Here is a 22192-nt window from a genome sequence, read left to right on the forward strand (position 1 = left end):
TGTGTATGGGTAACTGCATCCCTCTGCCAAACACCTGAAACTAAGCCAACACTGGGAATCAACTATCCTTCGATTTTTAAAAAGGAAAAGGGGAGAGAAGGCAATGGAGATGCTGAATGCAAATGAGAGCTCAGGAAAACCACAGGCGGAACCACAGGCCGCGGAACCGTGGAGCGAGCTGAGAAGCAGCCTGTGGGAATTTGCTTCATTCAGTTCTGGCTTCTCATTTTTTTCTTTCCTGTTGGCCTCAGGTGACTTATGCAACCACGTTCAAAGGCACGCTGTTCGTAGAAGGAGTGAACTGGGTGGTGGGGAAAGAGAGCACGTGGGCAGGAACGTACAATGGGCACAGGAGGAGACAGAGGTTCAGGAGAAACAGGTCACCTGGCCGCTAACCCGCCCCAGCCATGCGCATTCTTATCTGGGCGCTTAACGGTCCTTCCTCTATGCCACCAACCGTCTCCAACAGGGGACGCCAAGCAGGGCAAACGGAGCTTGGGGGTGTCGGACGTTGACTCCAGCCCTGCCTGGGACCCTGGCTGCCAACCCAGCCCCAACAACTCTTCTGCAGGATGTGGGCCAAGGCGTGGTTATCACTCGCCCTGTGCCAGGCTTCACTGATTTCCTCCCCCAGCCTCACAACCCAGGAGGCGGGTCTGTCCTGGGTCTCCATGCGGAGAAGCTGGGAGAACCGGACTGCAGTCTTGGTCTCACCCAAGCGCAGGGACCCCACACGGCAGGGAGAGTGTCTAAGCCGCGCCCTGGCAGCCCCGCCCTGGGGGTAAGGCTGGCAGTGCGCAGCTGGGTCAAGCCCTTTTCCAGCCTCTCATGGTCAATGCTCCACTCCTCCGGGTTTATGTTCCGGCCGGAAATACTACGATGCACGTATTCTTAAAGCAGCACGCTCGGTGACGTATTCTAGGGACCAGACTGAACCCCTCCCGAGGTCCTGCCTCGGCGAGTCACCAGTAGTACAGCTCACTGGGTGTTGGCGCCACCGGTATGTGGGGTGGAAGAACCCCTCAAGCTTCTGTCTTATAACCCAAACCCCCGCCCTGGCTCTGGAAGTCTCCCTCGACCAACCAGAAACAACCCCTCTCCACTCTAAAGCCCAGGGACATCAGAGCATCGCAGGTGTGACTTCGCCCCTTATGGATGGGCCCCCGGGACCATTGCCTTCCTCCACTCCTGGCTGCCTCTCTCAGACCCAGAAGGTGACCCGGGTGGACCCGCAGACGAATGACTAGGCGGGTAGCTCAACGGCCAGGCACCCCAGCTCCCTGTCCCCGACCCGCCGGCCGCTTACAGTCCACGGTCCACTGGAGCGGCCGGCTGTGGGGCCGCAGCAGCTCCTGCACCGCCTCTAGCACCGTCTGCAGCTTCTGCTTCTGTCCGATTTCCGACTGGGTCACCTCGGCCACGTTCAGCTTGCAGTCTGCCAGCTTTTCTGCAACGAGAAGGACAAGGACAGAGTGTCAGGAAAAGCTGGAGGGACTCAGGGCCGCCTAGTCAACCGGCTGCCATGAGGTCTCCCCACCCCCAGCATGGCGGAGTGGATCGGATCACCCCCGGCCGTGAGGCCCACCAGGATGCTGAGCCATGGAACTCTCAACTTGCAAGTCACCGCCGTTTCTTAGAAAACTGTGCCAGCAGGAAAAGGAGGGGCGGGGAGGTCAAGGATTCAAGCGTGGGTGTCCCACCTGGGAACATCCTATGCACAGAGAATGGACAGGATGATTCAAGGTGCAGCTGGGGAGGCGAGGAGGTGACCTGCAGGGTCCGGCCCGGAGGTGAGGAGGCTGGGCCAGCGGGCTCCGGGGGGAGGAGGACTTTGATGAGAACACAGGAAGGCCTCAGATGTGGCCCCTGCCTCCTTGCACCTTGCATGCCCGCCATTGTTCTTTTTCTAGTGCTCGGACACCACGGCGAGAAGGATTATGAGATATTCAGGTCCCTGCGACTCTTTTCTCACCAAGAGGGAGCAGTCAGGAGGAGCCGACAAACACGGTCACGTCTGCTCCAGATTCGTTTACGGAGACTAAGACTCGACTTCCCTGGTGGCTCAGCTGGTAAAGAATCTGCCTGCAATGCGGGAGACCTGGGTTTCTTGTCTGCGTTGGGAAGATCCCCTGGAGAAGGGAAACGCTCCCCACTCCAGTATTCTGGCCTGGAGAATTCCATGGAATGTATAGTCCATGGGGTCACAAAGAGTCGGACACGACTGAGCGACTTTCACTTTCACTAAGCCTCGGGCTTCGAGCCTTCATTCCCCTCCTGGGTGGGGCCAGAGGGACCCCTCACTGCACTCCTGTTGAGGGGCAGGCGAGAAGGGCTCCTCATTCACTCATTCCCAGACTCGGGGGTTCCCCGATAGGTCGCCTCTGCAAAGCAACAGACAGGACATCACAGGACATAATGAGATCAGGAACCCGGACGGTGATGAGAAAGTGCTGGGCACAGGGCCTGACGTGCTACGAGCCTCGGGCACGGAGGTACCTAGGGCGGTGGCACTGCTGTGAGGGAGGTGCAAAGGCCGTCACGTCCAGGCCAGGCACAGGCAGGGCTTCTGTTTGGCGAGTGGTCCCCAGCAAGGTTCTGTTTAAGGTGTCTTCTCTGGAGGCCCCTACTACTTCAACACAGTCTCCCCACATCCTCCCCTCCCTCAACCGGCACAAGAAGAAGCAGTTTAATAGCCCCCTTCAGGATCCTGTGATGACACGGCAATACCTGCTGGGCTCAGGACACGCCTTCACTTATTCATTCATTCATTTATAGAACAGTTACTGAGCATCTGCCATGTCCAGGTGCTGTCCTAGAGCCGGAGGCAGCACAGACCAGAGAGGGCTCTAATGGGGGGGTCATGGGGGGGTCAGCCACAGCTGAAGGGCATCGGCTCGTGTAGGGCAGGCTGTGCCGGAGGCAAGACAAAGCAGCTCAACAGAGGACGGAAGTGACTCTCGTTTACGCATTTTCATCTCCCCCCATCTGTATCTAATAGGTCTGAGCTGAACAACCCACCGCTGTCTGTCTACATGCGTGCTCACTTGCTCTGTCAGTCCGACTCTCTGTGACCCCCATGGACTCTGCCAGGCTGTAGCCCGCCAGGGTCCTCTGTCCACGGGATTTTCCCAGCAAGAATACTGGAGTGGGTTGCTGTTTTCTCCTCCAGGTTGTCCATAAGACCCTCCAAGGTCCCCAGGCGCTCAACAGCCAGGGACAGGAGGGAGCAGAGGCCCTGGGGAAGGAAGCAGGGCTGCAGAGAGCCTCGCCCACCGGGGAGAGACGGGGAGCCGGGCACGTCTCTGCGGTCCCTTCCAGCCAAACCTGCAGACGGAACGTCCCAGGGGAGGAGAGGTCGTCAATGGAGAAGGGAAGGAAAGGGCAGGAGCCCGCTAGAGCTGCCATCACAAAGCACCACGGGATGGGTGACTTAAATGTAGAGATTGCTTCCACACCGTCCCGGAGGCTAGAAGTCCAAGATCAAGGTGTCAACAACGTCAGTCTCCTCTGAGGCTTCTCAAGGATGTCGGCTTGCAGACATCCTCACCTGGCCTTCCCTCTGTGTGTATATGCATCCTCATCTCCTCTTCTTAAAAGGACACCAGTCTGAAGGGTTTAGGGCCCACCCCAGTGACCTCACTTTAACTACAAAGATGCTGTCTCCAAATACAGTCCCATTCTGAGGTCTTATGACTTCAGGAGGGACACAGCTCAGTCGATAACAGAAAACAAGGCAGTTGGTTGAGGCTGATGCTGCCTGAATCCACGTCTCAGGAAACTCCCCCTTGTGGGACAGAAGAGGTCCTTGGCGGCCCGTATCACCCGCATCCATCTGCCCACTGATGGGGCTTGCAGGAGCGGCTCAGGGCTTTGGCATGGCCAGGACCCCTCTCTCCAGAGCCTGGGAAGAGCCAGAGGAAGATGGGGTGGGCTCTTGAGGGGGCAGGAAAACATGGGCGAATATGGGGCTCTGGATACTTATTACAGGAGGAGGCGCCTGCCTTTCCTCCAGGAGAGGAGAGAGCCTGAGTCCGAGCAGGACGGCAGCCAGCCCGGGGGCCCCTCACTGCCCATGGGTGGTCCCTCCAGACAACACTGCCCATGCAGGAGTGTCACCCCCTGGAACCTGCCCTGGCAGGGGGTCTGGCAGCTGCTCCCGGAATCCACTCTTAGGGAGAGGGATGCATTCGGGGGCCTAGTGGTGACCCACAGCTGGGTCTGCTGTCTGTCCTCATCTCCCTCCCCCTGGCTCCTCCCCGCTCCTGGCTGGACCTTTCAGAATCCTGTCCTGGTGCTTCCTCTGACCACAGACACCCCACCCCGCCCCAGGGCTCTGTCCCCAGACCTCTTCTCTCTACAGAGTGAATGAAAGTCGCTCAGTCTTGTCCCACTCTTTGTGATTTCACGGGTTATACAGTCCATGAAATTCTCCAGGTCAGAACACTGCAGTGGGTAGCCTTTCCCTTCTCCAGGGGATCTTCCCAACCCAGGGATAGAACCCAGGTGTCCCTCATTGCAGGCGGATTCTTTACCAGCTGAGCCACAAGGGAAGCCCAAGAATCCTGGAGTGGGTAGCCTATCCCTTCTCCAGGAGATCTTCCTGACCCAGGGATGGACCCCACGTCTCTCACATTGCAGGCAGATTCTTTACCAAGCCCAGAAATCAGGTTTTGGCCTTGACATTCAGCCAAGGTCAAGTTTTAGCTTTCTGTCTTTGGAAAGCAAAGAGCTCAGTGCCTCCATCAGTGTCACTGCTGGCAGTCCTGGGCCCCAGGGTCAGTGATCCCGTTGGTTACTGCCGCACCTCATCAGCGCAACAGCATCATTAACATGACCCGGCAAGACCTTGTGAAGTTCCGTTAATATCTGGATAGTCTCCTCTATTGTTCTCTTCTTCAAACAAAGTGGTGTGTCAAACCACTTGACACACAGGAGATTTCAGAACTGCCTTATCAAGGAGCACTTATGCAAGATAGTGAAACAGGATGGAGCTGCAGCTCCTCGGGAATAAAAAGGCTGCCTGAGCCAATGCCGACCTCTTGTTATACATTACAGATAACCAAACGGATGCAGCAGGACTCACGGACATCACAGCCCCTTTGGAGCAAGTCTCGCATTTGCTGAGACCAACAGAAGAGGGGACCCAAAGGGTGTGCCTGGAGCAGACAAGGACTTCCTACGAGTTACCTCCTCTCAGATGCGGCTGTGGCCCTACTCCAGAGAGGGTGCTGGCATCCTTTCCCGGCATCTACGGCTGAGATGCGGAGGCACCTTGAGAGCCAGACTCCCAGGATCACATCGTTAGATCTAAGGCTTAGGGACACAATTTTGTCAAGTGGCTGGGTGATGCATGCAAGAGGAATCAGAAACAGAAGAGTGAATGAGCACCACACTTTTATGTTTGCTTCTGAAAATATTAGAAAGTATCTTCTTTGGGCAGTGAATAAAGCAGAGGTTCAAAGGACTATTTCAATAAAGCAGCATCATCACCAACAGCTAGGTCTTCAAGTCCAGGAGTCGGGGGAAGCTAGGTCTTTACATAGAGAAGGAAGGAAGGAGGCTGATGACCCTGGGCAGCTTCACCACCAGCTGTGGTGGACAGGGTCAGCCCAAGACCCACGCCCTCCTCCGTCCTCTGCTGAAAGTAAGCGTCTATCATCACAGATGTCCATTTCAATGGCCTCGAGAGCAATCAAGCACGCGACGCACTGAGAACCGCTGTACCGACGATCAGCTTGAAGCAACAAAGCTCCAACCACCATTTTTAATAATCAAATGGTGACAGTGACTAAACAATCTTGACAACGATTCAGATTTGCTCTTACATCAAAGAAGTTCATTCTAAGAGGTGCGCTCTCTGCTTAGCCAAACAGAGGCTTAATCCTTGGTCCAGGGCGTTCAGCCAAACACTGAATCTGGACACTCCCTGCGAGTGGGGGCACCTGGTCCCATGGTATTAACCATCTCAGCCATGCCCGCCTCCACTCTCTCCCTGCGGTTGGCCTGGGTAGGATGGGCATCTCAGCCCTGGCAGATGGCACACCGGTCTCCCCATCCCCACCCCCCTCGCTACTCCTGAGGGCTTTCTCATTCACCGGTTGCTCAGGCCACAATCCTGGCCATCAGTGTTCATGTCTCTGGCAGCTTTAACCTCCAAAATATCCTCTACTTCCACCCCACACCGAACCACCCCAACCAACGCCCGGGGCGCCGTGACAGTGCTCTGACTGACTCCCCCATCTTCCCCTCCTGACCCCGCTCCCTGCCGTTCTGCATTCAGAAGCCTAAGCGACCTTTTAAAGCACAAACTGCGATCTCAGCACGGTCCTGCCCACATCCTCAGGGGGCTTCCTGCCGTGTGTAATAAAAGCCTCTGTCCACCAGGGCACGTGGTCTGTCCAGTGCCGCCTCCTGCAGCCTCCTTCCGCTGCTCTTTAAACACTACAGACTCCTCCTCTCTTCAGAGTCCGGGCCTGGAAGGTTCTTTCCATGCCAACTGGTGCAGAAGTTGGCTGGGAGGTCAGCTCCCCTGGGGGCTGCCCCAGACCACCCAGCCTTTGCAGCCCACCCAGCTCCGCCCCTTGGAAACCTCTCTGATTCTCTCCATAGTGCTTGGCACTCTCTCTCTGTTGTGGCCACACCATACGGCTGGTGGGATCTTAGTTCCCAGACCAGAGATGGAACCCACACAGCCTGCAGTGGAAACACAGAGCGCTAATGAGTGGACTTCCAGGGACGTCACAGGCATTGTCTTAGACCGTCAATTTGTGTCTTAGAGCATCAATTTGTGTTCACAACAGTTCTCTCTCTCCCCTCTGGCAGAACAGGCATCGGTGGTGGGGGCATGGGGACCTTCCTCTCTTATCACCACTGTCTCCACACCCACCACCCTGCGGGTGAAAAGGTGTTCATTCAGCAAATGGAGGAACAACCAGAAGAGACACACCTTCTCCTTCCTCACACGCTTTCCAAGGACTGACCGAACAAGGACACCACGTCTTCAGAGCCGGGTACGTGACACAGTCCCCACGGCCTCTCAGGCCTCCCCCCCCACCGCAAGATCACATTGTCTGTAAGCACTGCTGTGCAGAGTGTGCAAACCAGCCCGCGGGGGCCGGGCTTGAGGAAGGACACAGAGGCTGAGCCGAGTCCACGACCCGGGCAGCTGCAGAGGCTGCATCCTGCAGGTCCAGGGGCAGTCCCCTCCCCATCAGTCTTCTTTCCCTCAGGATCTCCCACACCAAAAGCACCCCCTAAATCCCAGGTCCCTGATTCAGACCCCCCTGCCCCCAGCACATCCTTGCGGAGCAAAACGCGACCCACCCCAGTGCTGGTCCCGCCTGGAAGGAGTGACCCTTCAGGTGGTTTGTGGGGAGACCCCTGCACAGGACAGCACATGTCTGTGGGGTCATTAAGGGGCAAGGAGAGTGAGCAGGTCTGCACCCCACCAGGGCTGCCATGGACCACTAGGAGGTGAGTCCCAGTGGACACCAGGGCTGGGGTGGACCATTAGGAGGTGAGTCCCAGTGGACAAGGGAACACTGAGTCTTCCAGGCCACCCTCACTGGGACCCGAGAGAGGGGACCTGGAGCCCAATCGAAGCTGAAGGCCCAGGGACACCACCTGGGAGCCGAGGGCTCAGGCCCACAGCTTATGGACAAGTGACCAATGTCACCACGTAGAGCATGGCGTGGTCCAGCTCCGAGGCCGCCCCTCCCGGGGACTCACCCAGCAGCTTCTGCAGCACCTGCCCGTCGTACAGGTCCTCCTCCAGCTGCTTCACGATGATCCTCTCCTCCACCAGCACGTCGTTGATCCAGTCGATGAGGACCTGCGGGGGGACAGGCGTTACGGCCTCACTGGTGCCTGGAGGGCCAGGCAGTGACTAGAGCACGTGCAGAGGGGGAGACGCCCCCAGGTCAGGCGCCGGGCAAGTCCAAGGGGAGAGGCCAGCTGCTCGCTGCACCCCCCACCCCCACCAGGCTGCCGGGGGTCCTGCGGGATTCACAGGAGGCCAGGCGGAAGGTGGCACTGGAGGGAAACTGGCTGCCTCCCAGAGGGGGACTTGGGTGTGTGCGAAAACTCAGCCGAAGGAGATGATGGTATTCACCACAGCGTGGGAGGCGAGGGGAGCAAATGAGGAACCATCAGTAACACACACGGCCCGAGGCAGGCCAGCGAGCCATAAAACGTCCACACCAGTCCTGCCCTTAATATCCACGTCAAAACCACACGGACCTAAAGCTACAAAGAGCAGGGGATCCCGAGTGGCCGCTGCTCACGGCTCTGAGAACCGCCTCCCGGGGCACACTACTTTTCTAAGGCTTTCCTGAGATAGAAGCCACATTCCACACAACGCACCCTGTTAAAACGTGCGACTCGGCGGTTGTCAGTAGACTCACAAAGTTGTACAACGGGCACGTCGCCCTCTGAAGGACAGTTCCATCCAAAGGAAACCCCGTACCGTCAGCAGTCACTCCTCCTTCCACATACCCCCGACCAGCTCCTCCCAACCACAAAACTGCTCTCTCGAGGGTTCTGCCTGTTCTGGATCCTTCATATGAATGGGAACCGCATCACACGTGATCTTTCGTGTCGGGCTTCTTTCCCTTGCTGCTGCTGCTGCTAAGTCGCTTCAGTTGTGTCTGACTCTGTATGACCCCATGGACAGCAGCCCACCAGGCTCCTCTGTCCACGGGATTCTCCAGGCAAGAACACGGGGGTGGGCTGCCATTTCCTTCTTCTCTCCCTTAGCATGATGTTTTCAAGGTTCACCCACGTTGTGGCACATGCCGGGGCCTCGCTCCTTCTTACGGCCGAGTCACAGTCCGTTGCTCAGAGAGACACACTTTACAGATTCATTCACCAGATGATGGGCTTGTCACCCCTTTGGGCCTGGTGTCAGCCGAGCTACAACGAACACGGGCGTGCAAGCTTTACGTGAACACACGTGTTGATTTCTCTAGACCAGCCTTTTCTCAACAAGCTTGCCTTCAATTCACAGAGTTTATATCATAAAAGAAGACAGTTTCAACTGTGAAGATATCTATGGAGACACAGGATTCCCACTGAACAGAATCTCATTTGGCTTATGCTGCTTAAGGCGCTTCTCCTCAAAATGAAAGCGATGCCCTGAACAGACTTGATCAAAAATGTATGTAGTCCACGGCTTCCCTGTGGAGCAAAACCATAAAACTGTCTAACTGGTCCCAATGACCTCCTGGAGATGGGCACTGATTGGTCCTCTCGGAGAGAAACGGAAAGAACACAAATCCAGCCTAAAGTGTCCTCTGTCACCCTCTGATACCACGCCATCTGCAAAACCAGCCACGAAGCAAATTTCTGTGGAGTATGTTCTATTTTCCCTCTAACTCAGAAATATTAAATCAGACACACAATCCCATGAAGAATAGAAGTAAAAGTAAATTAAAGGGAGGATGGGAGGAAGAAAGAGGTGCGCAGCCCTGTGGCATCCTGGTTCTGCCAAAGCCACCCCAGCAGGGGGGGTGGGAGGGAGGTGGCTCCACGCTGCAGCCCTCCTCCGTCCGCCTTCTTCAGGGAGGGAGCACCGGCCTGGGAGGCTGGGAGCCGGACGTTCCCGCCCAGCGGCCTTCTCTCCCCGCCTCCAGCATCCTTCTCCCATCACCCAGCTCCCGCCTCCTCTCTGACCACCTTCTCAGTGTGCTTGTGTGTGTGTGTGTGTGTGTTTGGGGGGTCCCCATGACACCTTCCCATCGTCTGGATCTTCAAAGGAAATAGCCCTGGACAGCTCCTCTCCACTCTCTTCCAAGGCTAGCTCATGCCATCCCATGACATCCAGTGCTTTCCTCCCGGTCCCAGTAACCCCCTAAAGGTCCAGCCCCGTCTGCCCCATCCTCCTGCTAGTGTGTTTCATGAGCATCTCTGACTCAACGTGCTGCTTCCCCCCACCGACTCCCAAATCTCCTCCTTATCTGAGAAGCAAACAGGATACTGTGCTCCAACTTCAGGAGCCTGGATGCCACCCCTTCATTCCTTCATCCCACTTCCTGACTGCATCCACTCCTCACCATCTCCTCTCCCACCGCCTTCGTCCCAACCCCCTCCCTAGGCCATTGCCACAGCCCCGCCGACCAAGCATGCTGCCTCCTCGCTGGTGCTCTTCAGATCCCCAAGCTCCTCTCGCCCCGGGCTTTTGCACACGCTAATCCTTGCAGCCTGAATGCACCTCCTCCTGCCTCCCTCACTGGCTGGCCAGCTCTCACTCATCCATCAGGTCTCAAGCTCCGTGATCATCCTCTGAGCACTCCCCACACACCCCACCCAGGCCACATTCCCCAACACGGCTCTCACTGCACTCAAGGGCCTTTCCCCAAACCTGTTCACGTTTGCAGTGAGAACACAACTTCATTTGTAACTATCTCCCTGCTGGACTTGAAGCTCCATGAGGGCAGAAACTGTGACCTCTTGTCTGTGGCTCTGTCTCCAGCACCCAGTGCTCACCGCCTGGCACTGAGTCCATCAGTTAACCTGCTGAGCACCCACTGTGTGCCGGTCAGTCAACCTGCTGAGCACCCACTGTGTGCCGGTCAGTCAACCTGCTGAGCACCCACTGTGTGCCAAGCCGAGCCCGTCAGTCAACCTGCTGAGCACCCACTGTGTGCCAGTCAGTCAACCTGCTGAGCACCCACTGTGTGCCAGTCAGTCAACCTGCTGAGCACCCACTGTGTGCCGGTCAGTCAACCTGCTGAGCACCCACTGTGTGCCGGGCCGAGCCCATCAGTTAACTTACTGAGCATCTTCTATGTGCCGGGCTCTGGGAATAAATCAGGTGAGGACTCTATCCTTGAGGATCTTACCTTTCAATCAGACATTACAAGACAAACAAATGCACACACTGTCGGGTTGTGATCGATGTTATGGAGAAAAATAAGTCAGAACAGCGTGTTAGTCATTCGGTCGTGTCCAAATCTTTGCAACCCCACAGACTGTAGCCTGCCCAGCTCCTCTGTCCATGGAATTCTCCAGGCAAGAGTCCTGGAGTGGGTTGCTATTTCCTTCTTCAGGGGATCTTTCCGACCCAGGGATCAAACCCAGATCTCCCACACTGCGGGCAGATTCTTTGCCATCTCAGCCACCAGGGAAGCATGGGTGGCACAGAGCTAAAGAGCCCACCTGCCAATGTAGGAGACGCAAGAGACGCGAGTTCAATCCCTGGGTCAGGAAATGGCAACCCACTCCAATATCCTTGCCTGGAGAATTCCATGGACAGAGGAGCCGGGCAGGCTACAGCCCATGGGGTCGCAAAGGGTTGGAGGTGACTGAGCAATCACACACACACGTCAGAATACAGTGGAGAAGCCTGACAGGCACAGCTCGGCCAGGTGACCAGGTCAACATTACAGGGTCAGTCATGTTGTCACATGTACCCTGGTGGGATGAGATGAGGGACCTTCACCTCTGTGGTCTCCCGCCCCAAACCCATGACTCTGAGAAAAACATCAGACTAAACCTAATAGGAAGACACCCTACAAAACCCCTGCCCGGCCCTCCTCAAAACCAACATGGTCATCAAAAACAAGGCAAGCCTGAGAAACTGTCACTCCCAGAGGAGCTCAGGAGGCAGGATGACTAACGTCACGTGGGTTCCTAGACGGGACCAGAAAAAGTATCTCTGCTACACACTAAGGAAACTGGAATAAATGGTGCGCGTTAGTCAACAGTGATGTATTCATGCTGGTTCATTAATACAACAAATGTACCATGTTGATCTAAGATGTTAATAACAGGCGTAAATTGGGTGTGGAGATACGGGAACTCTTACACTATCTTTGCTATTTTTCTGTAAATTGAAAATGGTTCTAAAAAATAGTCTCTGAAAAAAATTAGGCAGAGTTTGGGGCTAGAGAGGGCAGAGGGTGGCATCGTCAACTCAGTGGACGTGAGTTGAGCAAACACTCAGAGATAGTGAAGGACAGGGGAGCCTGGCGTGCTGCGGTCCACGGGGTCGCAAAGAGTCGGACACGACTGAGCGACTGAACGACAGCAGCACCAGAGCCAAGCGGTCACATTGGACCAGCTCAAGGGCCGGCACTGAGGACGTTTCTTGTGCCAGGTCGTGGGGCCAAAGGAGGCTCAACTTGCCCCCTCCTCGCTCCGGGAGTGCAGGTCCAGCCGGGGGACAGAGATGAAGGGTGAGCACCAGGCATCATGAAGAAGGCTGACCTGAGGGGTCACAGGGCCCCGGGATCAGAGGAAGCAGCAGTGTTCAAGGGTGGGATAGGAAACGGCTGAACAGAAAGTGGGTGCCTGTGGGGGCGGGAGCAGGCAGGCCTGGTATCCAGGGTGGTGAGATCCCGGCCACGGAGGAGCGATCTGCTGTCACAGCGTGGACCCAGCAGGGAGGTCAGGAGGGGCCGGAGCCCATGGAGAGGCCACCAAACAGCCTCCACGCTGGGCTGGAGTCCCAGACAACCACAGCTTGGCCACGCTGCCACCGGACCAGGGGCACAATTCCAAACACCACGCTTTTCCCCCTAAGACCCAAGGCCCGGCAGGTCACCGGTGGTGGCTCTCAGAGGTTGACCCAGCACCTTCTCCCCCAACCCAAGACCCCAAGACCTGGCAGGTCACAAGTGGTGGCTCTCAGAGGCTGAATACCCAGTGTCCAGACCCCCAAACCCAAGACTCTTGTGTCTATGAGTCCACGGGGCCTTTTCCGGACACTTAATGAGATTTCATTGGTTTGTAATTTTTTGCAAAGTATATGATTTAAATTTAAGGCATAAAAGTGCAGGCTTTGGGATCCTAACCCCCTTTTTGGTCTCCGAAGCCCCCCTTCCGGCTTCACTCCGGTCAGAGGGATTCCCTCCCAGTTCTCCCTGCTTCTCACCTGCCGACCCCCTGCCTGGGCAGCTTTCCCTTCCTCCCGAACACCCTGCCCTTCCTTGGGCCCTCACAGCTGCCACAGAGAGACTGGGAGCCTCCTGGGGCCAGGGACCCCCGTCTGCTGTCTCAAACTGCCCCCCCACAGCACCCAGCAAAGCCCGACAGATGCTATAAATACCAGGTGTGCGTGCCTGCTCAGTCACTCAGCCGTGTCCAACTCTTTTGCGACCCTGTGGACTGTAGCCCACCAGGCTACAGTCCATGGCGTTTCCCAGGCAGGAATACTGGAGTGGGTTGCCATTTCCTCCTCCAGGGGATCTTCCCAACCCAGGGATCGAACCCATGTCTCTTGGGTCTCCTGCAATAGCAGGTGGATTCTTTACCACTGGGAAGCCCAGGTAAACAGGGACGGCTAATGAGGCTCCCAAGGTGGTTGATCACTTTTGGCTAACAATTTAAAAGATTTCGTAGGCAGAAGTTTAAAGTGCCCCCTAAGACCTCAACGGTCAGGCCCATAGGATCCCTCGGACAGCACAATGATGGGGCTGTACCCTGTGATCAGGCTGTTATGGGACATCTGACCTCAAGAAACAGAGATTGTCCAAGGGCCTGACCTCATCAGGGGAGCCCTCTGACTTTGGTTCCAGAGGTCAGAGATCCAGAAGCCATAGAGGGATCCAGGAAGGGGAACGCCGGCTGTGACAGTGGAGAGTGAGGTGGGTGTCTGCAGGAGCAGAGTCAACTTCCGCCACCCCAGAGCCTCCAGTAAAGCACTCAGTGCGACTGGCACCCTGATTTCAGCCTCAGGAGACCCTGAGCCAACCACACTGATCCCTGGACCTCAGAACTATGAGCTAACTAATAGATGTTGCTTTGGGCCACTGAATTGGTAAAAATTAATTTACACAGCAATAGAAAACGAATACAACCAGCAATCCACTATCACAACGCCAAGCACGAGCCTCACCGACCAGGAACAGTATTGCCTATAAAAACAGTGCGCTGCTCACGTCTGGGGTCTGCGCTCGAGACCCAGCTCCACTGGGGTGTTTGCTGTGTGACCTGGGGCCAGCCACTTCACCTCTCTGGGGCTTCAGAGTCTTCACTGAAAAGAAGACAGATCAGTTCCCACCCTCTGTGCGCTGTGTGACCTGGCAATTTCCTTCCCAGAAGTTTCTCCCAAGGTGCCAGTCCAAACATGCTCCTAGACATTTTCTAGCTCAGAAACGATTCCAAATTTTGTGTGGAAAAAGCTGAATGCACAAGAGAAAAAAGCCTGGAGGGATGCAAATTAAACAATTGCCACTGCCTTCTGTTTGATTTTTACATCTTCCAGGTTTTCAGCAGTGTATATTATTCGGTAATTAGAAAGAATAATAATAGATGCCATTTATAAAAATTAATCACTATCCAGATGGCTTCTCTGCCGAAACTGACAAGCAAATCCTAAAATGCAAATGGAAAGTCAAGAGACCCCACAAAGCCAAAACAATCTTGAGAAAGAAGAAGAAAATTGGAGAACTCACACTTCCTGATTTCAAATCTTCCTACAAAGCTAGAATACCAAAACGTGACACAGAGGTCAGTGAAACAGAAATGGGAGCCAGAAATAAACCTCACACTATGGTCAACTGATAATCCGTGAGTGGGCTGAGACAATTCAATGGGGAGAGAACGGTCTTTTTAACAAATGGTGCCGGGACAACGGGATATCCACATGTGAAAGAATGAAACTGAACCCTTCCTTTATACCACATGCAGAAATCAACCCAGAAAGGATGTCCAACTCTTTGCGACTCTATGGACCACCAGGTTCCTCTGTCCATGGGATTCTCCAGGCAAGAATACTGGAGTGGGTCGCCATGCCCTTCTCCAGGGGATCTTCCCTACAAAGGGATTGAAACCAGGTCTCCTGCATTGCATGCAGATTCTTTACCATCTGAGCCTCTAGGGAAGCCCATGATATAATCCATATGATGGAATATTATTCAGCCATAAAAAAGGAATGGAGTTTGGACACATGCTGCAACACAGATGCATCTTCAAAAACATGATGCCAAATCAAAGAGGCCACACACAAAAGCCACATATTGTATGATTCCCCCTAAATGAAATACCCAGAATATGAAAATTACAGAGACAGAAGAATTCTACAGAGACAAAGTGGTTGCCAGTGGCCAGGAAGGGGGATTCAGGACTGAGTGCTGATGGATATGGGGTTTCTTTCTGGGGGTGATGAAAAGTCCTCGCTTGATAGAGGTGATGGTTGAACAACTCTGGGAGGACACCAACAACCACTGAATTGTGCAGTACGGGAATTCTACCTCAGTACACCTGTTATTAAGAAGCTAATGTCTAGAATGCAGGTGTTAGCATCTGCCTCTGCAGGGGTCATAAACCTCGGCGATCTCACCAGTGTTACTGTCACCAGCCCTGGAGCTCTCTGCGTGTCAGAAGCCCCTTTCTGATTTACTCAGCACAACCAGCAGCACCTAGCACATAGGTGTTCAGCACTTAGACACCGTCCTAGGTGTTTAAGCTACAAACATGACCTCTGTCTCATGTGGGTCACAGATGCTTGCTGGTCCTCTCACAGCCAGCAGAGGGCGCTGGTTCCTGCCCCACCACACCTCCACCCACTGAGAGTCAAACCCAGATTCACCTTCTGCCACCTCTCTGATCCCACCTCTGACCACCCTCATCCTTGCTGTCGAAGCTCCATTCTGCCTCCCTCGTTCGCCCTCATACCTGCCCACACGTGCTTCCAGTGGGGTCTCTGCACTTGCTGCCACCCTAGGTACCAAACAGCAGGTCTCCGCCCAAACGCCCACCCTCAACCACCCCACCGAAAACAGAAGGGAGAGGAAACCACCCGCTTCTTGCTTTAGGTTCCTCCCAAGTGCTCACACGACCAGGTCACATATTCACTCGTCCCTGGACACGTCCGTCTCCGCAGCTGGACCACCAGCCTGCTCAAAGCCATCGCCCCCGGGGGGGAGATTAGGAACAGAACCTCGAAGGTTCTCAAACCAACCGCAGAGCTGCCTGCAGACCAAAAGGCCTCTCGGGCACGCAGACCTTCGCCTCACCCAGGACACAGACCTGTTGGAAAACACACAGAGATGTCTCTGCTATGAGGAGACTAAAACTTCAAAAATTCCCATTTGGATCTCTGACCTGGTCAAAGTGCAAATACAAAACCGAGACAGAAAAGGGATAAAAGTCAAATTTCACCCAACACGCCACAGAGGTCAGCTCTGAGAAGCAAAAGCAAACCGGCCACCCCACTTCACTGCCGCCCCAGCAGAGGTGCAGTGACCCCGGCCACCACCAGTCACGTTATCCTTGTACCGTCCAGGTCACCCGTCTCAATCCTCTGTCTCACAAAAGACTTTTTAAAGATGGCAGCTGTCCTTATGTTTTCGAGATGTACTCATTTGCAAACCCCGATTCCCGTAGGCACGTGTCTAGGACGTGATATTAATGGTGCCCTTGGCACAGGGCTCTTTGCATGGACCTTCCACAAGCTTGCTTAAACTAGAATAAAAAATTACTTCCCTGAGTTCTGTCTGAATGATAATCAGGACCTGCAGCCTGTCTCCCCCAAAGCTATGACAGTTATGTTTTAATCACTTCCAAATACGCTTGTCATGGCTTAACTCACTGAGGATGCAGGCTCATTACAACCTGCAGACACATCACCAGGCATCTCTGCCCAGCGAGGACGGCATCGTCTTCTGCCGGAAGACCATCCTTGTGCAGCTGACTTTCTTCTTAGGGACAAAAGGAGGGAGCAAACAGAACTTAATAACCCAGAAGAGTCTTGTCCAATAAACTGGGAGATGAGACGGGAGATCTGCTCCTGGGGAGAAATGCCAACCCAGGGACGACACCGCCTGCCAGCCTTGGACCAACGCAGCCACCAGGGTGGAGGCCCCTCTCTGGCGATTTACTCTGGAAAGCACAAGAACTGCCATTCCTTCTTCCGAGGATCATTAAAAATACAAAGGATCTCATCTGTAAACTGCTATCCTGCCCGGACAGCACCAGCTATTCACCCTGTAAGAGAGTCAGGGCGCTCCTGGAGGATGCCAGCTCAAAGGACCACAGGACGAAACCCGTGCAGAGAGGAGACAGGAGAAGTCTTTCTTGAACCCGCAGGACACTCACTTCTAAATTCGAACCACAGACCTGCTGGTGTGCCTCCCTCCCGACTCAGCCCTGTTCACACCCACGTTTCAGTGCCCAACACAGCACCCTCCAGACAGCAAGCACGTAGCATCCGATGTCACCCCCATGCGTGTGGATGGGCACAACGGTTCTCCTACTGCAATCCGAGCCGGGATTTGAATCCAGGAAGCTGACTCCAGAGCCCACCACGCCCACCCCTTCACACTGCGTCATACACAGTAGGTGCTCAAAGACGGTGCTTCAATGAACCGCCTCGCTCCTAACGCCCGGCTTAGCCAGAGCCCGGTGTGCCTGTTGGTTGGTTTGTTTTACGGGAAGCAGAGAGCAGCTCACCATGTTTTAAATGGTGACAGCCCGGAGGAGGGAGGTTCAGAGAGGCTAAGTCGACAGAGAGAGACAGGACAGCGGCCCAGACGAGAGGTTAAAAAGTGCAGGCGATGGAAAACAGAGAAAAGGCAAGGAGTCTGTGCTTCCTCTGAAAGGTCCCGCTGGTCCCAAGGCTGGGGTGTGGCCAGCTGTCAGGAGGTCAGCCGGACCTCACCCTGACCTGCTCAAGCCTGCACGTGGTCCAAGCCCAGCACCGAAAACAACCGCTTCGGGGCCGAATCCCAGCAGAGGTCCCTAGGAGGCAGCCTGTGCTGGGACCTGCTCAGATTTCATCAACCAGAAGCCTGGATAATCAGAGTCTAGGGCTTCCCAGGTGGCGCTAGTGGTAAAGAACCTGCCTGCCAATGCAGGAGACGTAAGAGAGGTGGGTTGGATCCCTGGGTCAGGAAGATCCCCTGGAGGCGGGGATGGCAACCCACTCTAGTGTTCTTGCCTGGAAAATCCCACGGATAGAGGAGCCTGGCGGGCTACAGTCAATGGGGTCGCAGAGTCAGACACAACTGAAGCGACTTAGTACCCACACACAGTGCAAGGTGGGCATTCTGAAAAGCAGTAAGGATCACACAGGCAAAGTGGACGGAGGTCTGTCTGAACCACCAGGCCTGGCCATCTGCTCCCCTCACCCAGCTCCCCAGGGCTCCTGGCGAACCACCTGCATCAGTATCCATAGGTCCCCCCAGCCCTTGCCCCCTCATCCCAGAGCTTGCCTTCTCAAGATTCGGATCCTGGAGGTCTGAACTGAGGCAAAAGGCCTGTCCTGCCCATGGGCTGGGCTGCACCCTCCCCCACGTGGTCCTGATGCAGAGCCTCACAACCAGCTACCAGCCCAGCTCCCCAGTCAGCACCATGGTGTGCGGTGACCTCAGGGCACCAGGGTTCAGCGGGGAGCAAAACACGGACAGTCCCCGATGCTGGGGGCACGTTCTAGAGGGAGGAGAAAGAACAAAACCAAACAAATAAACAGGCAAGTATTCCAGGCAGCAGAAATTTGAGGCAAAGAGGGCAAGAACGTGGAGGGTGGGGCGGCACAGGCAGAGAGGGAGCCAGAGAACCCATCCCTGCGGAGGAAAATTCAAGAGAAAACCAAAGGCTGAAAAACAGCGCTCCAGGCAAGAGGCTGCGGGCGCAGAGGCCAGGCACGTGGTGGGGTCCCGAGAGCCGCCCTGGGGGGTGATCTCCAAGCCCCTGGCACGTCCTGCCCAACAAAGCATCCTGGTTTACATGGGGACCTTGGCGGGCAGGAGAGGACCAGTGTCTGGGAGGAGTGGGCTCTCAGAACTGCCCACCGGGTAAGAGAGGGAGAAGAGGATATTCCCCACTCTTTCCGTCTTTAGTCCTCCTTTGCCCCCCAAGGTATTAATGCCCCACATCCCCAGCCCCTCCAGTTGGCACACTCTACACCCCAGACGTGGGCCTGTACCTGAACTGGGAATCTGGGGGACGTGGAGCTGCCAAAGCCTCCTCGGGACCCCGTCGGGCTGGCCCCGGATGCAGAGATGCTGTGGTCACTCCGTGTGGGCTGACCAAGGACGCGCAGCTGCCCAGCACTCACCCCAAAGAGGCCAAAACTGCCTGCGGTCTTAGGAGGCAAAGCAGAGGCCGATGGGGCTGAGCGAACCTGGAAGGGGCAGGAAGCGGCTCTGGAAATCATACAGCAGGGAGGTGGCTTGTTTGTCTTGCATCCCTGGGGTCCAGCGCAGCTCCCTGACCCCCAGCCAGGGCTCAGGAGATGAGGCCTCAAATGGACAGACTCATTCAAGATCGGACACTTCACACTGGTTCACAGGATCACCTGGGGCGGAGGCGGGGAGTTACTTCTCTCTGAGTCCCCGTGTGGATGTAAGGATGATACCCAGCTCCCTGGGACTTGTTTCAAGGAGTTGATGCTCACGGGCTGTCAAGCTTTGCTCAAATGTCGAAGAAGGAAAAAATCAGAGCAGGCACGTGATGGTTCATTTTAAGTATCAGCTTGGCCGGGATGGACGCCAAGGCAGCTGATGAAACATTTGTTCTGGGTGTGTCTGTGCTGGGGTCTCCGGGAAGAGATCGGCATTTGACTCGGTGGCCTGAGTAAAGCAGGGGGGCCCTCCCCAGCATGGGGGGGTGGCACGCAATCCAGGGAGGGCCTGAACTGGACAAAAAGGTGGAGGAAGGCTACATTCTGCCCTCTTTGTGCCTGGGGCATCCGTAGCCTGACCTCTCGGACCCACTTTCCTGGGCCCCCACTGGCAGAGGGCATATTAAGGGACTTCTCAGTCTCCAGCATCACGTGAGCTGATCCTTATAATAAATCTCTATAGAGAGACAGAGATATAGATAGAAACACAGGCAGACAGAGAGATAAGACAGGTAGAAGGAGACAGAGAGGTAGAGAGACAGGGCCACCTCCCACGGGTTCGGTTCCTCTGGGAACCTGACAAGCACAGACATCCCCTTCTCCTACTTAAACGCCGCCCACGCCGGTCCAGTGGTTGAGAATCCGCCTTCCCATGCAGGAGACGGGGCTCCATCCCTGGTTGGGGAACTGAAATCCCACATGCCGTGAAGCAACTAAGCCCGCACACCACAACCACTGAGCCCGCGTACCGCAACCAGAGAAGCCCACGTGCCGTAACTGAGGCCCGACACAGCCAGATAAACAAATAACTAACGTTTTACACACATCGCCCGAGGAGAACACCGTGGTGGCTGAAATGCAGGGTCATTTTTCCTCACCAACATTCTTCAGTTCAGGAAAAAACCAAAGTGGTATTTGGCGGGGGGGAGGGGGGGAATCTAAACCAGGCAAATGTAAACGAGGCGATTTAAGTCATTCAGCACCAACATGCTGGGATGGGCCCTAAAACAGGCTGGAGAAGGAAACGGCAACCCACTCCAGTGTTCCCGCCTGGAAAAACCCCATGGACCGAGGAGCCTGGTGGGCTACATTCCACAGGGTCGCAAAGAGTGGGACACGACTTAGCGACTGAGCACCCGACGCACGCACTGAAACAGACATTCTCTGTCTCGACGTTTTAAACAGCCACAACTTGCAAGGCTTCTGTTTATCCTGAAGAAGCCCTCGTGAAAAGGCAGTTGTGTCCCAACCGCAGCGGTTAAGGGGGAGAAACTTTTGAAGAGCCCCCTTTGATGGGATGTGTGAGTGGCACTGTCCTAACTGCGTCTGCCCAGCCCGAGTCTGCTGGGTCGGGGCTCACAGGGTGAGGATGCGGACAGAGCCCTTGCCAGCCGGGGGATTACCTCTGAAGCCCTGCTGAGGTTGAGATCAGAGTGGTCAAAGTTCAATCTGCGCTTGGAGCCTGACTAACGCTACCAATGAACCCTCACCACGAGGCGGGGCTCGAGAGACTGCTGGGGAGAGACGCGTGGCTGCAGCGGCCCCGAGAGAGCCCAGAGCCAGCGCCCGTCCCCCACCCCTGCTTCCCTGACTTTCAGGAACTAGGTGGCTGTCCTCTGGCCTCGCCTGTCCCCGAGCGTCCAGACGTGGCTGAATCTGCCCACTACCCAGAGCAGGGGTGTCACCATCCGATGAGGACCCACAGGAGCATCCAGAAGAACCCACAGGCCCGCTTTTCAGAGCCTCCTCTGAGCTCCCCTCTTGCTCCAGAGTCTGATGCCTTGATCTCGTCTGCAAGGTGCTATGAGAGTTCACTGCGGCTGCTCGTTCCCAATCTTAAGAAAAGGGTCCCCACGTCCTTGGGTACAGCACAGGAGGGTGAGCGGGCCATCTGAGAGCCCCTGGGGCCGGGCACCCCTGGGAGATGCTCCAAGCCGTCCCGTCCACCGAACGCAGCATCGAGGCCCCTTGACCAGCCCCCCGGCTTCACTCCTTTGACCCAGAAGAGCCTGAACCCAAAGTCTTGCCCTCACAGGACAGCCCAACTGGGAGGCTCACCCTCACCTTGACCAGCTCCTTGAATCTGGGGTCGTCCCTGGAGGTGGGGTCGATTACCGTGCGTTCCTCGTTCTCCTCTGTGGGGACAAAGGACAGACGGGTTAGCGTTGGTGGGGGCAGCTGGCTTCCCTCGCACAGATGGGGGGATCGAGAGCAGAGACACCCCCAAGGTCTTCTCACGGAGCAGCCCTGCAGCCAGGCACACGGCCGAGGTGGGCGGGCCTATCTTCCAGGAAGCCATGGGGCACCTACCCTGGTATTTTGGGAGAAGCGATGGGGTGCTGGGGGAGCACTGATTCAGATCCGGAGAAAAGTCACTATAAATAAACCTGAGGAAGAGTTGTCCTTCACCAAGAAAGCTTGCTGCTACGTACGATGGTATGGACAAAAACATTTGGCGGGAAGGGTACTGAAAAAAAAGGACATTTCACAGCAAAGCGTGTTTATCCATATTCTGTTTCTGTTTTGTTTTTCCCTCCATGGTTTGGCCTTGACCATGGACGATGGGCACCAGCGAGCTTGGACAGAGAGGTGACACGGGGTAATACGTGGACACGCATGCACGCTCTGTTGCTCAGTCGTGTCCAACTCTTTGCGACCCCATGGACTGTAGCCCGGCGGCTCCTCTGTCCATGGGATTTCCCAGGCAAGGATACTGGAGCAGGTGGCCGTGCCCTCCTCCAGGGGACCTTTCTGACCCAGGGATCAAACTTGCATCTCCTGCATCGCAGGCCACTGAGCCAGCAGGGAAGCCCAGTAAGTGGACAGCCAAGGGGAAAGACTGGCAGACACCAGACACAGAACAAAACTGACCCTGAGCATTAGAAGGAAAGAGAAGAGGCACGGCCTCTG

At 55.6% G+C, this 22192-nt stretch overlaps 1 protein-coding gene across 1 annotated transcript in view; it reads right to left on the bottom strand.

Moving 5' to 3' along the window:
- PARVB (parvin beta) overlaps positions 1 to 22192 on the bottom strand; it is a 115728-nt gene that overhangs the window by 31047 nt on the left and 62489 nt on the right. Inside the window, exons 3-5 of the mRNA XM_070371468.1 lie at positions 21347 to 21417; positions 7729 to 7831; positions 1307 to 1447 (exon numbers count right to left, since the gene is read on the bottom strand). Of these exons, the coding sequence (XP_070227569.1) occupies positions 1307 to 1447; positions 7729 to 7831; positions 21347 to 21417 (315 nt within the window). The remainder of the gene's footprint in view (positions 1 to 1306; positions 1448 to 7728; positions 7832 to 21346; positions 21418 to 22192) is intronic.

The sequence above is a fragment of the Bos mutus genome, chromosome 5 (genome assembly GCF_027580195.1).
Source record: "Bos mutus isolate GX-2022 chromosome 5, NWIPB_WYAK_1.1, whole genome shotgun sequence".
Classification (NCBI taxonomy): Eukaryota; Metazoa; Chordata; class Mammalia; order Artiodactyla; family Bovidae; genus Bos; species Bos mutus.